This window comes from Colobus angolensis, unplaced genomic scaffold (assembly GCF_000951035.1).
Source record: "Colobus angolensis palliatus isolate OR3802 unplaced genomic scaffold, Cang.pa_1.0 Scaffold428, whole genome shotgun sequence".
NCBI classification, from domain to species: domain Eukaryota; kingdom Metazoa; phylum Chordata; class Mammalia; order Primates; family Cercopithecidae; genus Colobus; species Colobus angolensis.
Genome location: NW_012117688.1, coordinates 1,307,658 through 1,331,167, shown reverse-complemented (window position 1 = coordinate 1,331,167; position 23,510 = coordinate 1,307,658). Strand labels below are relative to the sequence as shown.

Here is a 23,510-nt window from a genome sequence, read left to right as displayed (position 1 = left end):
CACAAAAGCAAAAATAAACAAATGTGACTATATCAAACTAAAAAGCTTCTGCACAGCAACAGAAATGAAGAGACAACCTACAGAATTGGAGAAAATATATCTGATAACAGGTTAATATCCAAAAAAAGTAAGAAACTCATATAATTCAATAGCAAAATAACAAATGAGCTGATTAAAAAATTAGCAAAGAAAGGCCAGGCCCGGGGGCTCACGCCTGTAATCCCAGCACTTTGGGAGGCCAGGGCGGGTGGATCACCTGAGGTCAGGAGTTCGAGACCAGCCTGACCAACATGGAGAAACCCCATTTCTACTAAAAATACAAAATTAGCCAGGCGTGGGGGCACATGCCTGTAATCCCAACTACTCAGGAGGCTGAGACAAGAAAATCACTTGAACACGGAAGGCAGAGGTTAAGGTGAACAGAGATTGCGCCACTGCACTCCAGCCTGGGCAACAAGAGCGAAACTCCATCTCAAAAAAAAAAAAATAATAAATACAATAAAATAAATAAAAATGGGCAAAGAAGCTGGGCATGGCAGCACGTGCCTATAATACCAGCTACTTTGGAGGCTGAGGCAGGACAGCTTGAGCCCAGGAGTTTGAGGCTGCAGTGAGCCATGGTCATGCCAATGGACTTTAGCCTGGGTGACAGAGACCCTGTCTCAAAAAAAAAAAGAAAAAAAAAAGGCCAGAGGTGGGGAGGGCAAAGGACCTGAATATGTATTTTTATGCATTTTTTTCAAAGATATACAGATAGCCAACAGATATATGTAAAGGCATTCATCACTAATCATCAGGAAAATCAAAACCACAATAAGATATAATCTCACATCTGTTAGGATGGCTATTACCAAAAAGACAAAAGAAAACAAACACTGGTGAGGATGTAGGGTGCCCTATCGATGGGAATGTAAATTGGACAGCCATCACAGGAAACGGTATGCACATTCCTCAAAAAATTAAAAATAGAACTACCATATGATCCAAATTAAAAATAGAACTACCATATGATTTCCTCTGGGTATATACCCAAACAAAACAAAATCAGTACCTCAAGGAGAGATCTGCATTCTCATGTTCATTGCAGCATTATTCACAACAGCCAAGACATGAGAACAACGTTAAGTGTCCATTGACAGATGAATGGATAAAGAAAATGTGATATATACATATGTGTGTGTGTATATATATATATGCGTGTGTGTATATAGATATGCATGTGTGTGTATATATATGTGTGTGTATATACATACAATGCAATACTATTCAGCCATAAAAAAGGAGGAAATTCTGCCATTTGTGACAACATGGGTGGGCCTGGAAGGTACTGTGCTAAGTGAAATAAGCCAGACAGTGAAAGACAAACACTGTACGATCTCACTTACATATGGGATCTAAAATAGTTGTATTCATAGAAAAAGAGAGTACAATGATGGTTGCTACAGACTGGGAGGAGGTGGGCAGGAATGGGATGATATTAGTCAAAGGGTACAAACTTTCAATTACAGGATGAATAAGTTCTAGAAATCTAATATACAGCATGGTGACTATAGGTAATAATACTGTATAGTATACTTGAAATTTGCTAAGATAGCAAATCTAAGTGCTCTCATCACATACACATAAATGGTAACTGTGAGGTGGCAGATGTGATATCAAATAACTTGATTGTGATAATCATTTCACAATGTAAAAATAAAGCTGCAAAACATAGTTATGGTAGCAAGGATGGAGGTGATCGGCAACATGGACTTATTCACCAAGGCTGATCTGTCTACAGCTAATGCTGAATGTTCAATCGGTCATAGTAGAGACCAAAAGAGCCACTGAAATGGTCCCTGGACCACTTCCATCATAGAAAAGGCAGCACTTACTTCTCACTTGCATAGACACTTGCTCGGAATATAAATTTGTCTTCCCTGCCTATAATACTTCTGCCAAAGCCACCATGTGTGAACTTATGAGATGTCTTATTCACCATTGTGGAATTTTACAGAGAATCATTACTTCTGGTCAGTGAACTTACTGTGCAGCAAATGAAATGCAGCTATAGGTTCAGGATCACGGAATTCACTGATTTTACCATTTTCTCCATCACCCTGAAGCCACTGGGTGACAGAAACTGGAATGGGTTTTAGAAGTAATAGCACCAGCTGGCTGGCAACTCCTTGAAGGGCTGGGGCAATTTCCTCCAGGATGCTCTATGTGCTCTAAATCAGTGACCAATATATGGTATTGTTTGTCCCACAGCCAGAATTCACAGGTCTGGAAATTGAGGTAGAAATGACGGTGGTTCCTTACTATTACCCCAATCATCCACTACATGAAATTTTTGCATTCTGTCCTCACAACTTTGGTCTTATGATCTAGAGGTCTTAGTTCCCAAGGGAGAAGTACTTCTACTAGAGAATGACAGTGGTTCCATTAAACTGGAGGTTGATACTGCAACACGTGGCCACTTTGGGTTCCCTTGCCAGTAAATCAAAGAGGGGATTGCTGTATTGAATTGGATAACTAATCTTGACTCTCAAGAAAATGAGTTGCTACCACAACTAGTCTTGGGGATGATAAAAAGGACTATGTCTGGAATACATATCTCCTGAAGCTTCTCTTAGTATTCCCATATACTGTTATAAAAGTTATTGGAAACTACCTCGACCCAAAACAGCCAGGGCTGCTAATGGCATAGACTTCAGGAAGGAAAGTGTGAGCTACACCACCAAACTAGAAACCATGACCAGCTAAGATGCTTGCCAAAGGCAAAGAGAATATGAAATGCATAGTAGGGGAAGGAAATCATAAATATTGGCTATGGTCACATGACTAGTTACAGAAATGAGGGATGTTATAATCTAAGTATATCTTACTTTAAAATAATAAATACATTTCTCCATACATTACCTAATTCTTCATTTATTCCCATTGCTATAGACTGAATTGTGCCCCCCCACACCCCAATTCATATGTTGAAGCCCCAACCCTTAATGTGAATTTTATGTGGAGACAGGGCCTTTAGGGAGGTAACTAAGTTAAATTAGGTCATAAGGGTAGGGGCTAATCCAATAGGACAGGTGTCCTTACAAGAGGAAGAGATACCCAAGATCATGGTCTCTCTTTCCGGGTGCACACAGAGAAGAGGCCATGTGAAGACATAGTAAGAAGGCAGCCATTAACAAGCCAAAAATCAAACCTACTAGCACCTTAATCTTGAACTTTTAGCCTCCAGAACTGTGGGCTTTTTAGGCCACCCAGTTTGTGCTATTTTGTTATGGAAGTCTGAGAAGACTAATATACTCATCTCTACCATTCTCACATTATCTAACACAGGGTTTCTCAACCTCAGTACTACTGACTTTGGGGGATAGACATTTCTTTGTTTTGGGGGCCTATTCCCCACACTGAAGGATGTTTAGCAACATTCCTGGTCTCTACCTACCAAATCCCAGTTGCTGTGCCCCTCCTCTCTCCCAGTTGTGACAATCAAAAATGTCTCCAAACACTGCCAAATGTTCCCTGAGGAGTAAAACTGCCTCTAATTGAGAACTACTCATCTAATACAAAATGCTTAAATAGTGGTTAACCTTATATCTTGGTATTTAAGTTACAGGACCTCAAAGGGGGAGTATAACTCAGCTAGTAAAAATTAAACATAACCCAGGATGGATAAAAGTAGACTTTGTTTTTTTTGTTTTTGTTTGTTTATTTGTTTGAGAGTTAGTTAGCATGTCTTCAGTCCTATGAAAGATAGTTACACCTTGTTAGGTGGAAACATACTTTTACTTCTGTCTTTATTTGGAAGCTAAATATCATTATAAGGCTATAAGGGGTGTGGACAGATGTCAGGTTGACAAAGGGTAGACTGTAGGGGTTTGTACTGTGTCCATTTAGTTAAGCTAGGAACTATGCTTGACAGAATCCCCTTCTCTTCATGGTTCCAACTTAAAGTTGGTCAAAACAGGAGCTGCATATAATCTGGTGGCAGAGGGCCGGGCGCGGTGGCTCACACCCGTAATCCCAGCACTTTGGGAGGCTGACGTGGGCGGATCACAAGGTCAGGAGATCGAGACCATCCTGGTTAACATGGTAAACGCCTGTCTCTACTAAAAACACAAAAAATTAGCCGGGCGTGGAGGCGGGCGTCTGTAGTCCCAGCTACTTGGGAGGCTGAGGCAGGAGAATGGTATGAACCCGGGAAGTAGAGCTAGCAATGAGCTGAGATCGCGCCACTGGACTCCAGCCAGGGCGACAGAGTGAGACTCCATCTCAAAAAAAAAAAAAAAAATTAATAATAATCTGGCAGCAGAAGTAAATCAGCAGGTATTATTCTCTGAAGGTCATCCTAGTCCAACGAGGTGACAGATACCCACTGTCCAGTGAGTTCCAGCTCCATATTCAGCTCTGTTTCCCAATTACTGATCCATCAACTCTCTTCTGAATCTACACTTTCCCAGAAACCTCCACAATTGTGTAAGGTCTTATTCTATAATAAATCCTATAGCACTCATTAATGACTCTGCTCCCTTGAGTACAACCTGATGCAGTGAACCTACAGGGAATCCACTGCTTCTATGCCATTCAGTGGTTCTTGCTCTAGGTCTATGTGAAGATGAAAAAAAGCAGTCCTTCTCCTTATGGAAAACCTGCATACTCCCTCTACCGAAGTCTTCTAATTTATAGAGAGTTAATAAGTTAGTGGAGATCAGTAGGCAGAGTGATAAAATATCTATCAGTTTTGCCTTAAAATTAAACACTCTATATGCTTATAATCCTGTTCTTTGCCAGCAGAGCCACTTAATTAGGACATTCCCAAGTTGAAACTCTCCTTAGAATAAAAGCTGTTAAATTTCCCTAAAAGAAATTCTCTCAGAATTACTTTTACATTAGATAAATGTCATTCAATAACTTAAAATACAGCCCTGTGGGTTAATTTAATTTTTAATAAAGGGGAGGGAAATAAAGTAGCCAGTAGTTTTGCTTAAGAATCTTTACCTTTGTATTCTTTATAACAATCGGATATTGCATTCCTGAAAAAAAAAGTAAAAAATCTATTTTTAGCAAAAGGCCAATATTATTTGAAATATTACACTAGCAACAAACTTAAATAACTTTTTTCTGTCATTACTATGATTGTACCCTACAGTTCATTCTGAAACTTTTTACCAAATAACAATGAAACTAGTTCATACTTGACAACATACAAAACACCAGCATGTTTTTAGCTTGGTTTTAACTCATCTAATCTATGCTTATAAACCATACCCCACCTGACCTCCAACATAGACATAGCTATTATAATACTGGAAACCACACTGTAAAATGGATCATCATAAACCAGTATGTATTTTCCCACAGAACTAAAGCTATGATATGAGAAACCTTGTCATCCAAGTGTTGGTTACTGGATTCTTTGCAGGTTCTATATTGTTTAGAGAAGCAAGAGTTCTCGCAAGACAAAAACTTTCAATAAAAAACTGACCATTTTTAAAATTAGTTCCCACTCAGATACATGGGATCTCAAAGTTTTATAAAGCATACATAGAGCAGATAAATATAATCTACTTGTACCATAAATTTGGTTTATTATGCTACCTACCTAAAAAAACTTTAATTATTTAACAATTTTGCTCATCATTTTAGAATTCAGAAAGAATGATTCAGATGGCTTAGATCTCCTTAAAAACCTATCAAGGAAGAAAGAACAGAACACTACTTTTTTTCGCCTTCAAATTTCTCAACAGCAAATAGAAGCCTCAAAAATCTATCATTTGGACAAAAAAAAATCAATGCCCTCAAAGCAAAACAAGACAAACTCTTAAGTGCACTCTTTTTTTTTTTTTTTCTCAATCAATGTTGACCAGGTTGGCCTCGAACGTGTAGCCTCGCCTCCCCGAGTGCCAGGGCAACCGGCCTGAGCCACCGCGGCTCCCAAGTGCACTCTTAAACTGTGAGGGGGCTGGGCATGAGGTGGGGGGAGTTCCAAATGGCCAGGTCATTTTGTGACCTTAGGCTGTCATTCTGACATTCTGAAACTTGGGTGTGTCTAAGAATCACTAAAGGCTTATTACTAGGTGCTATTTCTAGACAGTCTGATTCAGTAAGTCTGGGTGATGCTAACATTTGCATTTTGGGCCAGGCACAGTGGCTCATGCCTGGAATCCCAGTATTTTGGGAGGCCAAGGTGGGCAGGTCGTTTGAGCTTAGGGGTTCAAGACAAGCATGGACAACATAGTGAGACCTCGTCTCTTTTTAAAATTAAAAAAAAAAAAAAAGAAGAAGGAAGGAAGAAAAGAAGAAAAAGGATATTTAAAAAGATAGCTTGGATCCCTTTCGTGGTTCTTGAAATACACAAGCAGGCTGAGCACAGTGGCTCACTCCTGTAACCCCGGAACTTTGGGAGGCCGAGGTGGGTGGATCACCTGAGGTCAGGAGTTTGAGACCAGCCTGACCAACATGATGAAACCCCATCTCTAGTAAAAACACAAAATTAGCTGGGCATGGTGATGCATGCCTGTATTCCCAGCTACTCAGGAGGCTGAGGCAGGAGAATCGCTTAAACCTGAGAGGTGGAGGTTGGAGTGAGCCAAGATCACGCCATTGCACTCCAGCCTGGGCAATAGCGTGAGACTCCATCTTGAAAGAAGAAGAAGAAAAAAAAGAAATATACAAGCAAAAGAGTTCTTTTGAAATTACTCCTTGGTGGTACTGACACCTCTCTAAGACTGAGTCACATCGGTCACTGCTTTTTTTTTTTTTTTGAGACGGAGTCTCACTCTGTTGCACAGGCTGGAGTGCAGTGCACTGGTGCAATCTCAGCTCACTGCAGCCTCTGCCTACCAGATTCCAGAGATTCTCCTGCCTCAGCCTCCGGAGTAGCTGGGTTACAGGCACGCATCAGTACACCCAGTTAATTTTTGTATTTTTAGTAGAGACAGGCTTTTACCATGTTGACCAAGCTGGTCTGGAACTCCTGACCTCAGGTGATCCACCCACCTCAGCCTCCCAAACTGTGGGATTATAGGCATGAGCCACTGTGCCTCCCGGGTCACTGCTTTATACAGACATATTTACAGCTGTCAATAAAAGGATCGATTCAGTCCTGTACTCTTCACATAGACACAAGGTTTGCCAATTTTCCTACCGACTACGTTTGCCATTTAGAGATACAGAACCTGAATAGTTATATCGGTAAGCTGGACATCTGAGTCCCATAGGATTTTGCAAATTTTAAAAAAAATTATTTTATTTAATTAAAACAAATTTTTTTATGTTTAGTAAAGATGGGGTCTCACCATGTTGCCCAGGTTGGTCTTGAACTCCTGAGCTCAAGCGATCCACCCACCTTGACCTCCCAAAGTGCTCAGATTACAGGTGTGAGCCACTGCCCCCAGTCCTAAAAAAAAAAAATTTTTTTTTGAGACAAGGTCTCACTGTGTTGCCCTGGCTGCAGTGCAGTGATGCGATTATAGCTCACTGCAGCCTCAAACTCCTGTGCTCAAGCAATCCTCCTGCCTCAGCCTCCTAAGTAGCTGGAAGTACAGGTGTGTGCTACCATGCCCAGGGAATTTTTAAAAATTTTTTGTAGAGGCAGGTCTCGCTATGTTGCCCAGGCTGGTCTTAAACTCCTGGCCTCAAGTGATCCTCCTTCCTTGGCCTCTCAAAGTACTTCTGAAAATTTTAACTTCACAATTAGATTTGCTGTCCAGACTTCTAAGGGAGAAAAAAAGAAAAAAAAAATTCTCCAGAATGGTATATGTTCCTTAGGAGTGGTAAAGTCTAGCACACTGGAAGACTAATTTACATGTTGATATATATAGACAAGCCAAAAAGGAAATGTCATGTCATATGAAAATTTTTTCTCTCCTTTCCAGGTGTATAATAAATTATCATTCAAGCTGGGTGTGGTGGCTCATGCCTATAATCCCAGCACTTTGGGAGGCTGAGGCAGGAAGATCACCTGAGGTCAAGAGTTTAAGACCAACCTGGCCAACATGGTGAAACCATGTCGCTACTAAAAATACAAAATTAGCCAGATGGGGTGGTACATGTTTGTAATCCCAGTTACTTAGGAGGCTGAGGCAGGAGAATCGCCTGAACCCAGGAGGCAGAGTTTGCAGTGAGCCAAGATTATCCCATTGCACTCTAGCCCGGCTGACAAGAGTGAAATTCTGCCTCAAAAAAAAATCAATAAAATAAATAAAATAAAAATAAATTATCATTCATAGTTATAAAATTTGGTTTTATAGGAACTTTCAAAATTCTTCAGTTCATGGTTCTTTGTCCTTTTCTTAGTCTACTGGTTTATTTCTATCCCTGGTTGTTCAAACTAGTCTAACTGTAAGTCTAGAGCAATGATTCTCAACCAGGAGTGATTCCTTCACCCCCAACTCTAAGGGAACATTTGCTAACGTTTAGAGACACCTTTTTTTTTTTTTTTTTTTGTGACAGAGTCTCCCTCTGTTGCCCAGGCTGGAGGGCAGTGGCGTGATCTCGGCTCACCATAACCTCCGCCTCCCGGGTTTAAGTGATTCTCCTGCCTCAGCCTCCTGAGTAGCTGGGACTACAGGTGTAAGCCACCACGCCCAGCTAATTTTTTGTATTTTTAGTAGAGATGGGGTTTCACCATGTTGGCTAGGATGGCCTCGATCTCCTGACCTCATGATCCGCCCACCTCGGCCTCCCAAAGTGCTGAGATTACAGGCATGAGCCACTGTGCCCGGCCTAGAGACATTTTTAATTGTAATCACTTGGGGGCATGATGGTACCGGCATCTAGTGGACAGAAGCCAGGGATACTGCAAAACATCCTACAGTGCACCGATAGCCCCCTACAACAAAGAATGATCTGGCCCCAATATCAATAGCGTCAGAATTAAGAAACCCTTTCCTAGACCTCCCCTCTACAATTACCTTGGTATCCTACTTTCCTAGCCCAGCCTCTTAGCTTCCACCTTCCCGTTGTGCTTCATAGCCAGTCTTTTTCCTTCATTCTAACCACCAGTTTCTCAAACTCTTCTGTCTTCATTAAACCAATGAAGCTTTCCACCTGACATCTTTGTTAAACTGAAATTCTTGCTCATTATTCAGCTTGTGGGGAACATGGTGTGGGTCCAGTATAGTTCAGTAATTAACTATGTGGGCTTTAGGTACAGACTGTCTGAGTTGAAATCCAGACTCCACCACTTACTACTTGTACAACCATGGCCAAGTTTCTTACTCTCTCTGTGCCTCAGTTTTCTCACCCTAAAAAAATGTGAGTAATAATGGTACCCTGCCACAGAGAATTTTAAGAGTCAAATGAGTTAATACTTGGAAAGCACTAAGTGCTTAATAAATGTTAGCTATTGGCCAGGCACAGTGGCTCACGTCTGTAATCCTAGCGCTTTGGGAGGTCAAGTGGATGGATCACTTGAGTCCAGGAGTTCAAGAGCAGCATAGGGAACATGGTGGAACCCTGTCTCTACAAAAAATACAAAGATTGGGAAGGGCACGATGGCTCACACTTATAATCCTAGCACTTTGGGAGGCCGAGAAGGGAAAATCACTTGAGCTCGAGAGTTCGATACCAGCCTGGGCAACACAGTGAGACCTCATCTCTATAAAAATTAAAATTAAAAAAAAAAGGAAAAATACAAAAATTAGCCAGGTGTGGTGGTGGCAAGCACCTGTAGTTTCAGCTACTCGGGCGGCTCAGGTGGGAGGATCACTTGAGCCTGGGAGGCGAAGGTTACAGTGAGCTGGGATCGTGCCACTGTACTCCAGTCTAGGCGACAGAGCAAGACTCTGCCCCAAGGGGAAAAAAATGCATTTTTAACAAGCACTGTCAAGAGATGCTGACTCTAACCTACAGGGTAGGGAAGTGTTTGGAGATGAATTTTCCATAAACAGCCTTGGCAGTTCAGATTTTAGCACCAGTCAGAAGTGTCGGACCAGGGTCTGGTTCTACCAGCACAAGACCCTCCAGGAGTCCCAGTTCTCTCACATTCAGTCTCACCCTTGTCCCTTCTGCCCCTACCTCTGGTTCTGCACCGTACTCTAGCCTAGCTCCTTGTGGCCCTCCCACCAGTACTACCCCCAAAAATATCCCAATTAAAAAAAAATCACTGTAAGTACAGCTGTTCCTTAGTATCCAAGGAGGATTGGTTGCAGGAACCCCACAAATACCCAAATTCAAGGATACTTAAGTCCCTTATATAAAATGCATATAACATTTGCATATAACCTGTGCACAGACTCTGGATATTTTAGATAATTTCTAGATTACTTACAATACCTAATGCAATGTAAATGCTATTTTTTGTTATACTATATTTTTTATTTGTATTATGTATTGTCCTACTGTTATTCTTTATTTTTTTTCCCCAAATATTTTTCATCCTTGGTTGGTTAAAACCACAGATGCAGAATCCATGGATATGGAGAGCTGATTTATTCAATAGAAAGGACAAGGACAGCTTACCATCTATACTTCTTGAAGGACTTTCTTTAGCCATTTCAATATCTTTTACTTCAAAATTGGTCAAGACAGAGCCACCTGCTTCTTGGAAATCCTGGGCAAATGACAAAGCCACCTGCCGATAGTCCACAATGCCAGTATGGGGACAATCAATGGCCATTAGACCCTGAAACAGAATTATGAAAAGATAACAGATCAGAGAAATAATACTTGCTAATTAACAAAATCTTTATAATCAAGAAACAATTTTGTCCTTTAGAGGAGTTGATTTTGCCAAGCTTTTCTTGCTGCTACAATGAGGTTTTTTTTTCCATTTATTTATCCCTCACCACACCTGATTCTGATTTGATTCATATCTGATTCTGAGTTGAATTCTGTATCATCAAACAATTATGTTTTAAATAAGCTCAAGTGAGATTTTTCCCAGTGGTACATACTACGTTGTGCATACTTAGTAAGAACTCAAGAGTTGTCCTAGCTACTCACAATGTTTCCAGAGCATTGCTTTGACTTGCTGCCCAGACCCTATCTTTGAGACTACAAATATGGAATGGAGATTTTATGTGGTTAACTCAAACTTTTTCTTCAGGTAATACAAGAAATTAATAGACTGGTTTTTGTTTGTTTGTTTGTTTCTGGTTTTGTCCCTAAAGACATGTCCAAATCAACGTTCATCAATCTGCAGGTGAATGACCTATATAACACATGCTTATTTTATTTTTTTAGAATAAATGTTGAACATGTCATTGACCTTTTCTAATTCTAAAGAAAAGGATAAGAGGAGAATTTCACACACTAAGTATTGACTACATTTTGGTGATCATTGTTAATAGCACCATTTTCTGTTGCCTTTTTTTGCATATCAGTATATCAGTTCTCCCAATCAATTTCCCCAAGAGGGTAGCCTGGTATGCAGGATAACATCCAGAAGGTGAATGCTATTGATAAATTCTGCCATCCTCTCATTTGGCCAGCACAGCACTATCGTTGTTGTGGTTTTAAAATAATATCAGATATAATACTATTGTAAAGATCTCACTCTTGTATTCACCACCTGACCATTACCCCAACACATTCACCTGCTTGGCCCTTAGAAGATTTTCACTTTGCGGCTGGGTACGGTGGCTCACGCCTATAATCCTAGTACTTTGGGAGGTCAAGGCAGGTGGATCACAAGGTCAGGAGTTCGAGACCAGACTGGCCAACTATGGTGAAACCCCATCTCTACTAAAAATACAAAAATTAGCCAGACGTGGTGGCAGGCACCTGTAGACCCAGCTACTCAGGAGGCTGAGGCAGGAGAAACGCTTGAACCTCAGAGGCGGAAGTTGCAGTGAGCCGAGATCATGCCACTGCACTCCAGCCTGAACAACAGAGAGAGACTCCGTCTTTAAAAAAAGATTTTCTCTTTGCTATCCAACTGTGACCAGTGTTTCCTAATGACCAGGTCACACTGAGAGTAAAGACTCCCAAAACATCAACAGTCTCTTTTTAACAAACTAAAAGCAATGTTTGGTCAACTTCATCATTTTCCTGACAGTCTCAATTCTAGAATACGAGAGTATTTGCCAAGCATAGGAAATCATTCCTTCTGTTTTGATACAGTCAATAAACATAAGACTTAGTCATTGACTAAATTCACATGTCAGTAACTATAACTCAACTTCAACCTATAAACAGTATTTTGGGTACAATAACCTTAGACGCTCACTTAGGATAATACCAAGATATTAGTCCATGAAAACTTCCTTACCTAGCATAAAATTATGTGACAAGTATAACAGAGGGATAAAAACATTCTGTAAAAGTGCTTCACTCTCAATCAATAGTTTTTTACAATTTCAAATAGCTTCCTTATTCATCTTATGCTCCCATTACCCAGCACAACGTCTGACATACTGAAGACACTCAAACATTTACTGAAGGATTGAATTTGAGGGCTGTGTTTAAACACACAAGATCCCCCTTACTCCATTCCAGACCTTCCCTAGAAGGTGTCCCTTCTTTTCTTTCTCTTTCTAGTCTTGGCTTTCCCCCTCCTCATAAGATGTTGGTGTGCCCCACCTATACATGTGTGTTGTAGAAAGGTGAAAAAAGTCATCATCACCAAGCGATCCAATGCTCTGGCCTGGGACTAGCTGCAAGGTAGAGGCTGCCAAGTTGGGGTGGTATTGGTGGACAGGCTGGCTGTGTCTGTCACCCAGGAGGTTGGGCATGAACTGTCCAGGTCAGCAGGTCAGAGATTGAAATCTGAGGCCTTGGCAGATCAGAATCAGGCAAGAACCAGGCAAGCAGGACAGGAAAAGTTGAGAGCAGATCTCAGTCAGGATACAGAGGAAGAGATGAACATGTGATTGACCAACAGTGTTAATAAAATGGCAAAAGCAGACCAGAGGTCAGAGTAGCAATGAGGATTTGCCCAGAAAGGGAGCAGTCAAGAGTTATCTTCAGCCACTCTGGGCGTACTGCTTATGGGGTAGCCATGCTCTGCAAGAAGCACTTAAAAAATAAATAAAAAGAGTTATCCTCCCAAGTCAAAGTTTACAGTGGCAGTTTAAAATTTTCCAAGGGCCTCTCCCTGATGTTACTTGGTTTTCTTAAAGGGACCTCGTCTAAGAAACCCTTTAGAGCTGCCCTGGTAAACTTCTTTCTAGGGGGCCTGGAAAAAAAAGAAGTGACCCTGTACCATGGACACTTTATCCACTATTTTATCATATAGCAGTGGTGACATTTTATCATATAGCAGTGGTGAGGTTGGTGAGGAAGGAAGGACTTTATTCAAAACATCTTTAGAAAATAATCAAACTACATGTTCTACTACATATTGCCATCCCTAAACACATGTAAACACTAATGATTACAAGTTAGAATCATATAAAGTATATCGTGGAGGCCTCAGAGAGAAGCAGAATATGCCTCTTTTGTAAGTTATTTTACTCATTCATCTTTCAAGTGGGGGTTTGTCTCTGAGGCTTTCTTAAACAATTGTACTAAGCTAAAAGCATTCCCTTAATATTGGTACAAGAGAGTACCAGCTCTATCAGAATACTTATCACTATATTAAGTTATATCTTCTTTTACACTACAACCTCCTTCAGGTTGACAGCCATGCCTTATTCATCTTCTTATCTATCTACAGTGCCTAACACAGTATTTGGCACATAGTAATCAAAGAACCTTTGGTCGAACCAAACAGAAAAAAATACCAGTTCTGAGTCAGATCTTGGGGTGGGAACTCTTTGGGAGCTGTTTGACCCTGGGAAAATAACAGTTTCTTCATTTATAAGACACAAAAGTATGTGTAATACATATAATTTCATTACCTATGCACAGATATCTCACTGACCTCATTCCAAGGACCTGTGATGATCACATCATCAGGTACAGAAAACAATATCCAGACTCATCCATAACCTTTACAACATCTGAAAAGTTTTTATTTCAGTAACACATAATATAAAAAATCATGGGTTCCTGTTCCAATTTTTTCTATCTCTAAAGCCTTAACAAGTATATACAACAGACAACAACCAGATAGACCAATTCTCCAAATTTCAGTACCACTAGGATACCAGTAATCCTGTTTTTCAAACTCTACAATTAAATTATTTGGAGTGCAGTGGTTCTCTGTTTCTGCTTTCTTCAGCTCTTTTCTGCCTATAAAGCCAACCTCCTCTGGTCAGCTCATCAGAGTGCCTTTTCTAATTGAATGAGATGCTCCTTGATTCATGAATCACTAAAAAAGCTAATTTGGTCTTTAAATCTGTTGTAATTTTGTCTTTAAACACACTCAACAGTTTTGTAATGCACTGCATAGCTAAGAAACAGGAAGTGGGTTTAATCTAAATTTTTTAAGTAGACTCTTTTTTAAGAGCAGTTTTAAGTTCATAGAAAAATTGAGCAAAAGTACAGAGATTTCCCATATACTCTCTGCTCCCACATATGTAACAGCCTCCTAATTTCTTAATTTTAATACTAGCATTTTTTTTCCTTTGAAGAATAACATCAGTCTAAACAACCAGCCCTTATATCAATTATTCACAACCCTAGTTTTATAATATGCCAGGATCTCTCTCCATTGTTTTAAAATAGGCTATCTCACTCTAAAAAAGACTGATACGCCTTAAAGAAAATAAAAAGAATGAAACAATAAATGTAACACATCAGGAAAAGGGGAAATATAAACTGGGGGAAGAATACATATAATTAAATATTCTTAATTATCTTAACAGGATAATCTATTATCCTGTTTCTTATCTACACAGTGCATTACAAAACCATTGAGTGTGTTAAAAGACAAAATTACAACAAATTTAGTTTAAAGATCTAATTAGCTTTACTAACAATTCATGATTCAGGGAGCATCTCATTCAAAGATCTAGAAAGAGCACTCTAATGACCTGACCAGAGGAGGCCGGCTTTATGGCTTTAGAGGAGGCTGGCAGAAAAAAGCTGAAGAAAGCAGAAATGAAAACATCTCCAAATATTTCAAACAAAACCAATTTGAATTTACTAGGATTGTTTAAATAAGCATATAATAATATCTACCATTTCTTAAGGGATTAACATAAGCCGAATGCCTTATACATAGTATTTCATTTAATTCTCAAAATAATCTCCATTTTACAAATGAGGAGTCTGAGGATTAGAAAGATTATAACCCACTCAATGTTAACAGCCATTAAAGAGGCAGATGTGAGAGTGGAGCTTATGTCTGTTTGACTTATCAACAGCCACATTATACTGCTCACCTTATGCTAGATCCAAGTTAATTTTAAAAAATGGAAGGATGCAACAAGATAAACTAAAGGATAACATGTCAAAACTCCCTTAAGTCTGAGAATTACTGGAATCAGATAATTCAAAAATAACAATAAGTGGCTTTGGTTCTCCTCTCCGCATGTTCAGTTCCATCTTACATATTCAAATTCGATAAACTTTGCTAAATTAGTACATTTTGACTGTCAGTGTTCTGTTCAAGTCCTTCAGTAGCTACCTGCTATTTAGATCAAGGGTAGGCAACCTTTTTTATAAGAGACAGATAGTAAATATTTTTGACTATCTAGGCTTATGATCTCTGTTGCAACTACTCAATGAGGCTGTTCAGCACAAAAACAGCTACAGACAACACATAAATGAATATTTGCGGTTGTATTTCAATAAAACTTTATGGACACTGAAATTTGAATTTCATATAATAGTTTTTTTTTTCTTTTTTTTTTTTGAGATGGAATCTCGCTCTGTTGCCCAGGCTTGAGTGCAGTGGCCCAATCTCCACTCACTGAACCTCTGCCTCCTGGGTTCCAGTGATTCTCCTGCCTCAGCCTCCCAAGTGGCTGGGATTACAGGCACATGCCACCATGCCTGGATGAATTTCATATAATTTTAATTCATCACAAAATAATGTTCTTCTTTTAATTTTTTTTAACACACTTAAAATGTAAAAAACATTTTTAGCATGGCCGGGCACAGTGGCTCATGCCTATAAACCCGGCACTTTGGGAGGCCGAGGCAGGCGATCACAAGGTCAGGAGTTCGAGAATAGCCTGGCCAATATGGTGAAACCCTGTTTCTACTAAAAATACAAAAATTAGCCAGGCATGGTGACATGTGCCTGTAATCCCAGCCACGTGGGAGGCTGAGGCAGGAGAATTGCTGAACCCAGGGAGGTGGAGGTTGCAGTGAGCAGAAATCACGCCACTGCACTCCAGCCTGAGTGACAGAGTGAGACTCCGTCTCAAAAAAAAAAAACAAAAACATTTTTAGCTTTTAGGCCATACAAAAACAGGTGGCAGGATGAATTTGGCCCACAGGACAGAATTTGCCAACCTTGACTTTGACCATTTAGGATTTGCTCAGAGTGTGAAATAAGCAGGTGGCCAAAATAAGACGGTCAACGAAAATATTCTACTTAAAAAAATCAGTCACTAATTCACTATCTCAGAGAAATAAGAAATATTTGAGGAGAGAAAAGGGAAGTAACAAGACCTAGTGTATGCCACAACAAAACAGTTTGATTATCCTGACTGGGTGCCAGGAAAGGAATAGGTGGCTTACTGGAGACCAAGATGCTATCACCTTCTCTCTGCAGGAAGAACTCATTCAACATTATTTAGACTCCTGGGTACTATCAGCATCTTAGGAGTTTTACATGAAGTCAGAAAACCTTGCATATTTTGACCCAACTTTAACTTTACAACCAGAGATAAAGGGAAAAAATACATTTTTTTCTTTAAGCTTTTATTTGTCCTGAACTTGAAAAAATACATTTCTATCTTGTCTTTTTGCAGAAAGGATGAAGCAGTTTGTAAAAATAAAAAAACACATATAAAACTATACAAACTAGGATTAACCATTGGATCAACCAAGTATATGAATTAGAAAAGAAGAAATAAAATAGTTATTATTTGCAGATAAAATGTTTGAGTATAAAAAATCCAAAAGAACTTCTAGACAAATTATTTAGAACCAATAAGTGAATTTAACTAGAAAGTTGAATACAAGGTCAGAAATCAATTATATATCCACATACACCTGCAATAAACAAATAAAAAATGAACTTTAAATAACAATACTATTAATGAGTATCAGAAAACATCAAATACAAATTATTTGTAGACATAAATGTAAGAGACATGCCATGTAAGACTTCTATCCTGAAAATTATAACACATTATATAATAAATTAAAACAGATCCAGGCAAAGGGAGGGATATATGAAATTCAAGGATTGGAAGACTCCATACTACAAAGATGTAAATTGTCTCCACATAGACATACAGACTCAGTGCAACCTTAATCAAAATCATAACAGGTTATCTTGTGGAGTATAGCAAATTAACTCCAAAATTCATGTAGAAATGTAAAGATCCAAGAAAAGCCAAGATAACACTGAAGAAAAAAACTGAAGTCCTAACTCTACCAGATATCCAGGCCTATTAAAAAGCTACTATAGGGCCAGGTGCTCATGCCTGTAATCCCAGAACTTTGGGAGGCTGAGGCTGGAGGATCATCTGAGGTCGGGAGTTCGAGACCAGCCTGCCCAACATGGAGAAACTCCGGCTATACTAAAAATACAAAATTAGCTGGGCCTGGTGGTGCATGTCTATAATCCCAGCTACTTGGGAGGCTGAAGCAGGAGAATCACTTGAACCCGGGAGGCAGAGGTTGCGGTGAGCTGAGATTGCACCATTGCACTCCATCCTGGGCAACAAGAGTGAAACTCCTTCTCAAAATAAATAAATAAATAAAAATACAAAAATTAGCCAGGCATGTTGGTGGGTGCCTGTAATCCTAGCTACTGGAGAGGCTGAGACAGGAGAATTGCCTGAAGCCAGGAGATGGAGGTTGCAGTAAGTCGAGATGGTGACACTGCACTCCAGCCTGGGTGACAAAGAGAGACTCCGTCTCAAAAACAAAGAAACAAAAAAAAAAAACTACTATAGGCCAAGCTACTATAGCTCATGCTTGTATTCCTAGCAGTTTGGGAGGCCGAGGCAGGTGGATCACTTGAGCCCAGGAGTTCGAGACCAGCCTAGGCAATATGATGATACTCTGTCTCTACAAAACATTTTAAAATTAGCTGGCCATTGTGAGCTGTGATCACGTCACTGCACTCTAGCCTGGGTGACAGAGTGAAACCCCATTTAAATAAAATGCCTATTATAATTAAACATTATGGTAGTAGCACAGAAGAGGCAATGGAACAGAATGGAGTCCAGACATAGACCCGCCACATACCTGGTATCATAAAGGCAATACTGCAGCACAGTGGGAAAATAATGGTTTTTTGATAAGTGATGCTGACTCAACTGGATATCTGTTTGGGGAAAAAATATACCTTGACACCTAACTTATACCATATATAAAAGTCAATTCCAAATGGACTGCAGATCTAAATATGAAACGTAAAATAATAAAACTTTTAGAGAAACACATAGAATATCTTCTAGATCTTGGGCTAGGCAAAGATTTCTTTTTTTTTTCTATTTTATTTTATTTCTCTTACAAAGTCTTTGCATCCAGAAAATTTAACTAAAGTGCAAAAAACACTAACCATAAAAAACAAACATAGGCATAAATTGGTAACATTAAGATTAAGAATTTCTATTAATCTGAAGACAATATTAGGAAAGTGAAATGCTGCAATCCCAGCACTGAGGGAGGTCGAGGCAGGAGGATCACCGGAGCCCTAGAGCTTGAGACCAGCCTAGCCAACATAGCAAGACCCCATCTCTGCAAAAATACAAAATTAGCTGGGTGTGGTGGCACACACCTGTAGTCCTAACTGCTCAGGAGGCTGAGGCAGGAAGATTGCTTGAGCCCAGGAGTTCAAGATTGCAGTGAGTTGTGATCACACCCCTGCACTCCAGCCTGGGTGACAGAGTGACCCCCTATTTCTCCAAAAAATAAAATAAAATAAAATGACATGCGCCTGTAATTCCAGCACTTTGGGAGGCTGAGACGGGCGGATCACGAGGTCAGGAGATCGAGACCATCCTGGCTAACACGGTGAAACCCCGTCTCTACTAAAAAATACAAAAAACTAGCCGGGCGAGGTGGCGGGCGCCTGTAGTCCCAGTTACTCGGGAGGCTGAGGCAGGAGAATGGCGTGAACCCGGGAGGCGGAGCTTGCAGTGAGCTGAGATGCGGCCACTGCACTCCAGCCCGGGCGACAGAGCCAGACTCTGTCTCAAAAAAAAAAAAAAAAAAAAAAAAAAATGACATGCTACAGAATAGTAGGAGATATTTATGATATGCAGTTTGTGTGTGTGTGTGTGTGTGTGTAAATATATATCCAACAAAAAACTCATATCCAGACTACATATGTCCTAAAATGAATAATAATTAATAATTATCAGAAAGACGGTCAACCCAATAGAAAAGTGGGTAAAGGACTCAAACAGGTACTTCACAAAATAAAATATCCAAATGGTCAATAAATACGTACAAAGATGCATAAATGTGTGAGTCCACAGGGAGATATAAATTAAAATCATAATATGATACTACTACATACCCACCAGAATGGCTAAAAGAAAAACAATAAGCAATACCAAGTGTTGGTTGAGGATATGGAGCACTGGAACGCTCATGAGAGTATAAATTGGGACAAACACTTTGGAAAACCCTGGCAATACCTGCCAAAGCTAAACATATCCATAAATTGCAAACTAGCAAGTTCCTTCATAGGTATATACCCAATAAAAACGTGTACATGTGCTCACTAAAACATATGTACTAGAATTTTCATAGCAGCAATATTTGGAAGAGTCCCAAATTGGAAACTATCCAAATGCCCATCAACAGTAGAATGAATCATGCTACATTCATAGAACGAATGATACGGTATACGGCAAGGACAACAAACAAACTACAAATATATGTAACAATATGGATGAATTTAATAAACAATATTGAACTTAAGAAGCCCAGATACAGCTGGGCATGATGGCTGACAACTGTAATCCTAGCACTTTGGGAGGCCAAGATGGGTAGATCACTTGAGCCCAGGAATTCAAGACCAGCCTGGGTTAACAAAAAATTTAATTTAAAAAATTTTTTTAAAAAACAATTAGCTGGACGTGGTAGCACACACCTGTTGTCCCAGTTACTTGGAAGGCTGAAGTGGGAGGATTATTTGAGTTCAGGAGTTCAAAGTTACAGTGAGCTATAATAATGCTGTGCCACTGCATTCCAGTCTGGGCAACAGAGTAAAACCCTGTCTAAAAAAGAAAAAAAAGCTCAGATACAAAAGAACACATATTATATCATTCTACTTACCTAAAATTGAATCACCTATGATGTAAGAAGTCAGGACAGTGGTTACTCTTAGGGGAAATGTCCTAGTGGAAGGACATGAGGGGAGTACTGGAAGGTTGGTAACATTTGTTTGTTGTCCTGGGTGCTGGTCACACTTTGTGAAAATTCACTAAGCTATCCATTTATAATTTCCATTGTACGTTACGGTTCCAAGAAATTAGGGTAGTCAGAAAAGGAGGGTGGAAAGCTAAGATGAAATGAAGAGGAAAGTTAGTATACAAAAATAAAAAAGTATGTTTAAGGCCCTAGATATCTGGCGGGAGTAGGGCACAAATGTGTCTCTGAGCTTCCTTGCAGCCAAAGTACACAGGGCAATGCAATCAGTTAAATCACTCAATGTCCATAAGATAGAAACAAGCCAACTGTGGTTAGGAAGAATAAAATTATTCTCAGAACTAAGATCTGAGAGAAATGTCTCCTGCAGGTTCTCAGAGCAAGATGTTGTGTAACAGAGTGAATAACTTATGTCCTCAATCACATTCTCACAATAGAGGTCACAGTGATTGACACAATGACCTTCTCCATAGGTTGATGCCATAAAACCAAAGCACAATTCAAAGACAGTAACTGGGGTCAAGGAGTAGAATGGGGAAGACAAAACACTGCAGTGCAGGCATGCCACTCTGAGAGATGTTGATGAACAAATAAATGGTCTAATAGTCTACACATTTTCCAGCCTATTTCCCATAGTGTTTCTCTAAACCAAGTTAAAAAGCATTGCCTGATAGCGAGTTCAAGGTCACATTCTCTGAGACACGTTCCAGGAGTCCAGCTATTGGAACAGTTAAATTTCTACCCACAGGAGAAAATTAGCCATTCATTGGAACAGTCAGTGAAACTGCGAAGTTGGACTAATAGTCTCTGAAAGGCTATCAGTGAAAGTTAACACGCAGAATAACTATTATATTACTATTCCTGTCTCTTTCATGAATAAAGATCTGTTTTTTTCCCTATGGCAAGTTTAAGGAAGATAGTCTACAAGCTACTCTTCAAACTCATGCCAGCCTTATCCGCCTGTGATATAGATCAGACACTACAGCTGCCCTCCTCCAAAAATGTTCAATGGCTCCCCATGCCTACTGGATAAACTTCAATGTTATTAGCATGAATGCCAAGCCCTTTATGTGGGCCTAACCCTGCCTTTTCAGTCTCATCTCTTATCGTTCCCTATATACCCAATGCTCCCAATCACACCTCACTGCTCAGTGTTTTCCAAACATGCCATGTGGTCTCAGGCCTCCTCCTGTCTTTGTTCATGTTGGTCAGACCTGGTATTTTCTCACAAAGAAAGAAATCAGGTGTCCAGAGTTTGTGGCAATGCTCTCTTGTGTCTGTCATTTCACTACTTCTGTGACAGGATTATCTGACTGATTTTACATTATTCCTGCCTCCTATAAACTCACCCTCAGCCTCCATGTCACAGGACTAAGCCCTAAATAAAAACATCCCTTTGACGCTGGTTAATCACTTACCCTACAATATGGCTCCTTCTTTTTTATATCCTCCTGCTGGATCAGCCTCAGGCCCTGGACACCATTCTGGAGGCCTCTCTCATACAAGGCTTGAAGTCTGGGAATTTCTTCTTGTTCAACAGCTACTATAAGCTTCAAAAAAAAAAGGTAAGGAGCATTGATAGAGGTCAATGTATCATCAGTGATGAAAGATAAAATCAATGGAAAATCATCAACTATTGTATGACCCAAACGAAGTTAATTGTTTTAAATTATTTTTTCTTCACATATCTAATTCTTCCTTTCTTCATGACTATTTTCTTCCTCCACCATTGTCTTAAGAAAATGGCATAAAAACAAATTTTCCCTAAAAGTGAAATGTAGCCTCAATTTCCATTCTGTTACCACAGTCTCTATGTGCATCTTGGCCATAAGCAACTCATCACTACCACATTCTCAATCCCAGAAGGGAGAGAAGCATAAGTTGCTTGGACTTTACTTCCCCACCCCGACAAAACAGAATGGCCTCCTTATTTCTTCAGGAAAATGTAAAATATCAGCACATCAGAAAGACAACTGGTATTGAATGTAATGGAATATAACTGACAAGATAATCCCTTTTATTTTTGGAATACATTATAAAGTATTTACTAATACATTCTGTTGCAAGGGGAAAAACAGTAAATTCATCAACTTATTTTCTATTTATTTATGGGAAAAACATCTGTTTGAGGTACAGTTTCTTTTTTACTTAAGGAAAGGGGCAAAGGAAAACACAGGTGCATATTTGAAGGTATATTAGAATTCACAAGTCATTATTTCATACCAAAGAGGGAACAGAATTTCATGAGGTGACACTTTTAATCAAGGTGTAAAGGCTTAAATCAGTAAATAGTTAACCTTAAAAACAGAAGTGGAATCAAAGGACTCTATCAAGTAATTGAAAAGATAACCCACACAATGAGAAAAAATATTTGCAAATCACATAGCTGATAAAGATCTCGTATTTAGAATACGTAAAGAATTGTTACAACTCAATAAGAAAAACTGAAACTAGACTTTTATATCTTGTCTTTTCCACTTATGTCAGGCCCATTTTACTGAATTATTTTTTAAAATGTGGCCATGCACAGGGGTTCATGTCTATAATCCAAGCTACTTCAAAGGCTGAGATAAGAAGATCACTTGAGCCCAGGAGTTCAAGGCTGCAGTGAGCTGTGATTGTGCCACTGCACTCCAGCCTGGGCAACAGGGCAAGACTCTGTCTCTTAAAAAAAATTGTTTCTATTTTTTAAATTTCTATTTATTTATTTATTTGAGACAGGGTCTCACTCCCATTGCCCAGGCTGTAGTGAAGTGGCCCATTCATGACTCCCTGTAGCCTCGACTTCCCAAGCTCAAGTGATTCTCCCACCTCAGCCTCCCTAGAAGCTGGGACTACAGGCATGTGCCACCACACTCAGCTAATTTTTTGTATTTTTAGTAGAGACAGCATTTTACCACATTGCTCAGACTGGTCTCCAACTCCTGGGCTCAAGTAATCTGCCAACCTCAGCCTCTCAAAGTGCTAGGATTACAGGCATAAGCCACTGAGTCCAGCCCTACAATTTTTTTTTTCTCAAAGCATCTTTTTTTTAGTTTCACTCTTATCACCCAGGCTGGAGTGCAATGGCAGGATCTCGGCTCACTGCAACCTCTGTGTACCAGGTTCAAATGATTCTCCTGCCTCAGCCTCCCAAGTAGCTGGGATTACAGGTGCCTGCCACCATGCCCAGCTACTTTTTA

At 39.7% G+C, this 23,510-nt stretch overlaps 1 protein-coding gene across 1 annotated transcript in view; it reads right to left on the bottom strand.

The window, feature by feature from the left end:
* L2HGDH (L-2-hydroxyglutarate dehydrogenase) overlaps positions 1–23,510 on the bottom strand; it is a 66,305-nt gene that overhangs the window by 26,674 nt on the left and 16,121 nt on the right. The window contains exons 4-6 of the mRNA XM_011956896.1: positions 21,747–21,878; positions 10,456–10,618; positions 4,990–5,024 (exon numbers count right to left, since the gene is read on the bottom strand). Of these exons, the coding sequence (XP_011812286.1) occupies positions 4,990–5,024; positions 10,456–10,618; positions 21,747–21,878 (330 nt within the window). The remainder of the gene's footprint in view (positions 1–4,989; positions 5,025–10,455; positions 10,619–21,746; positions 21,879–23,510) is intronic.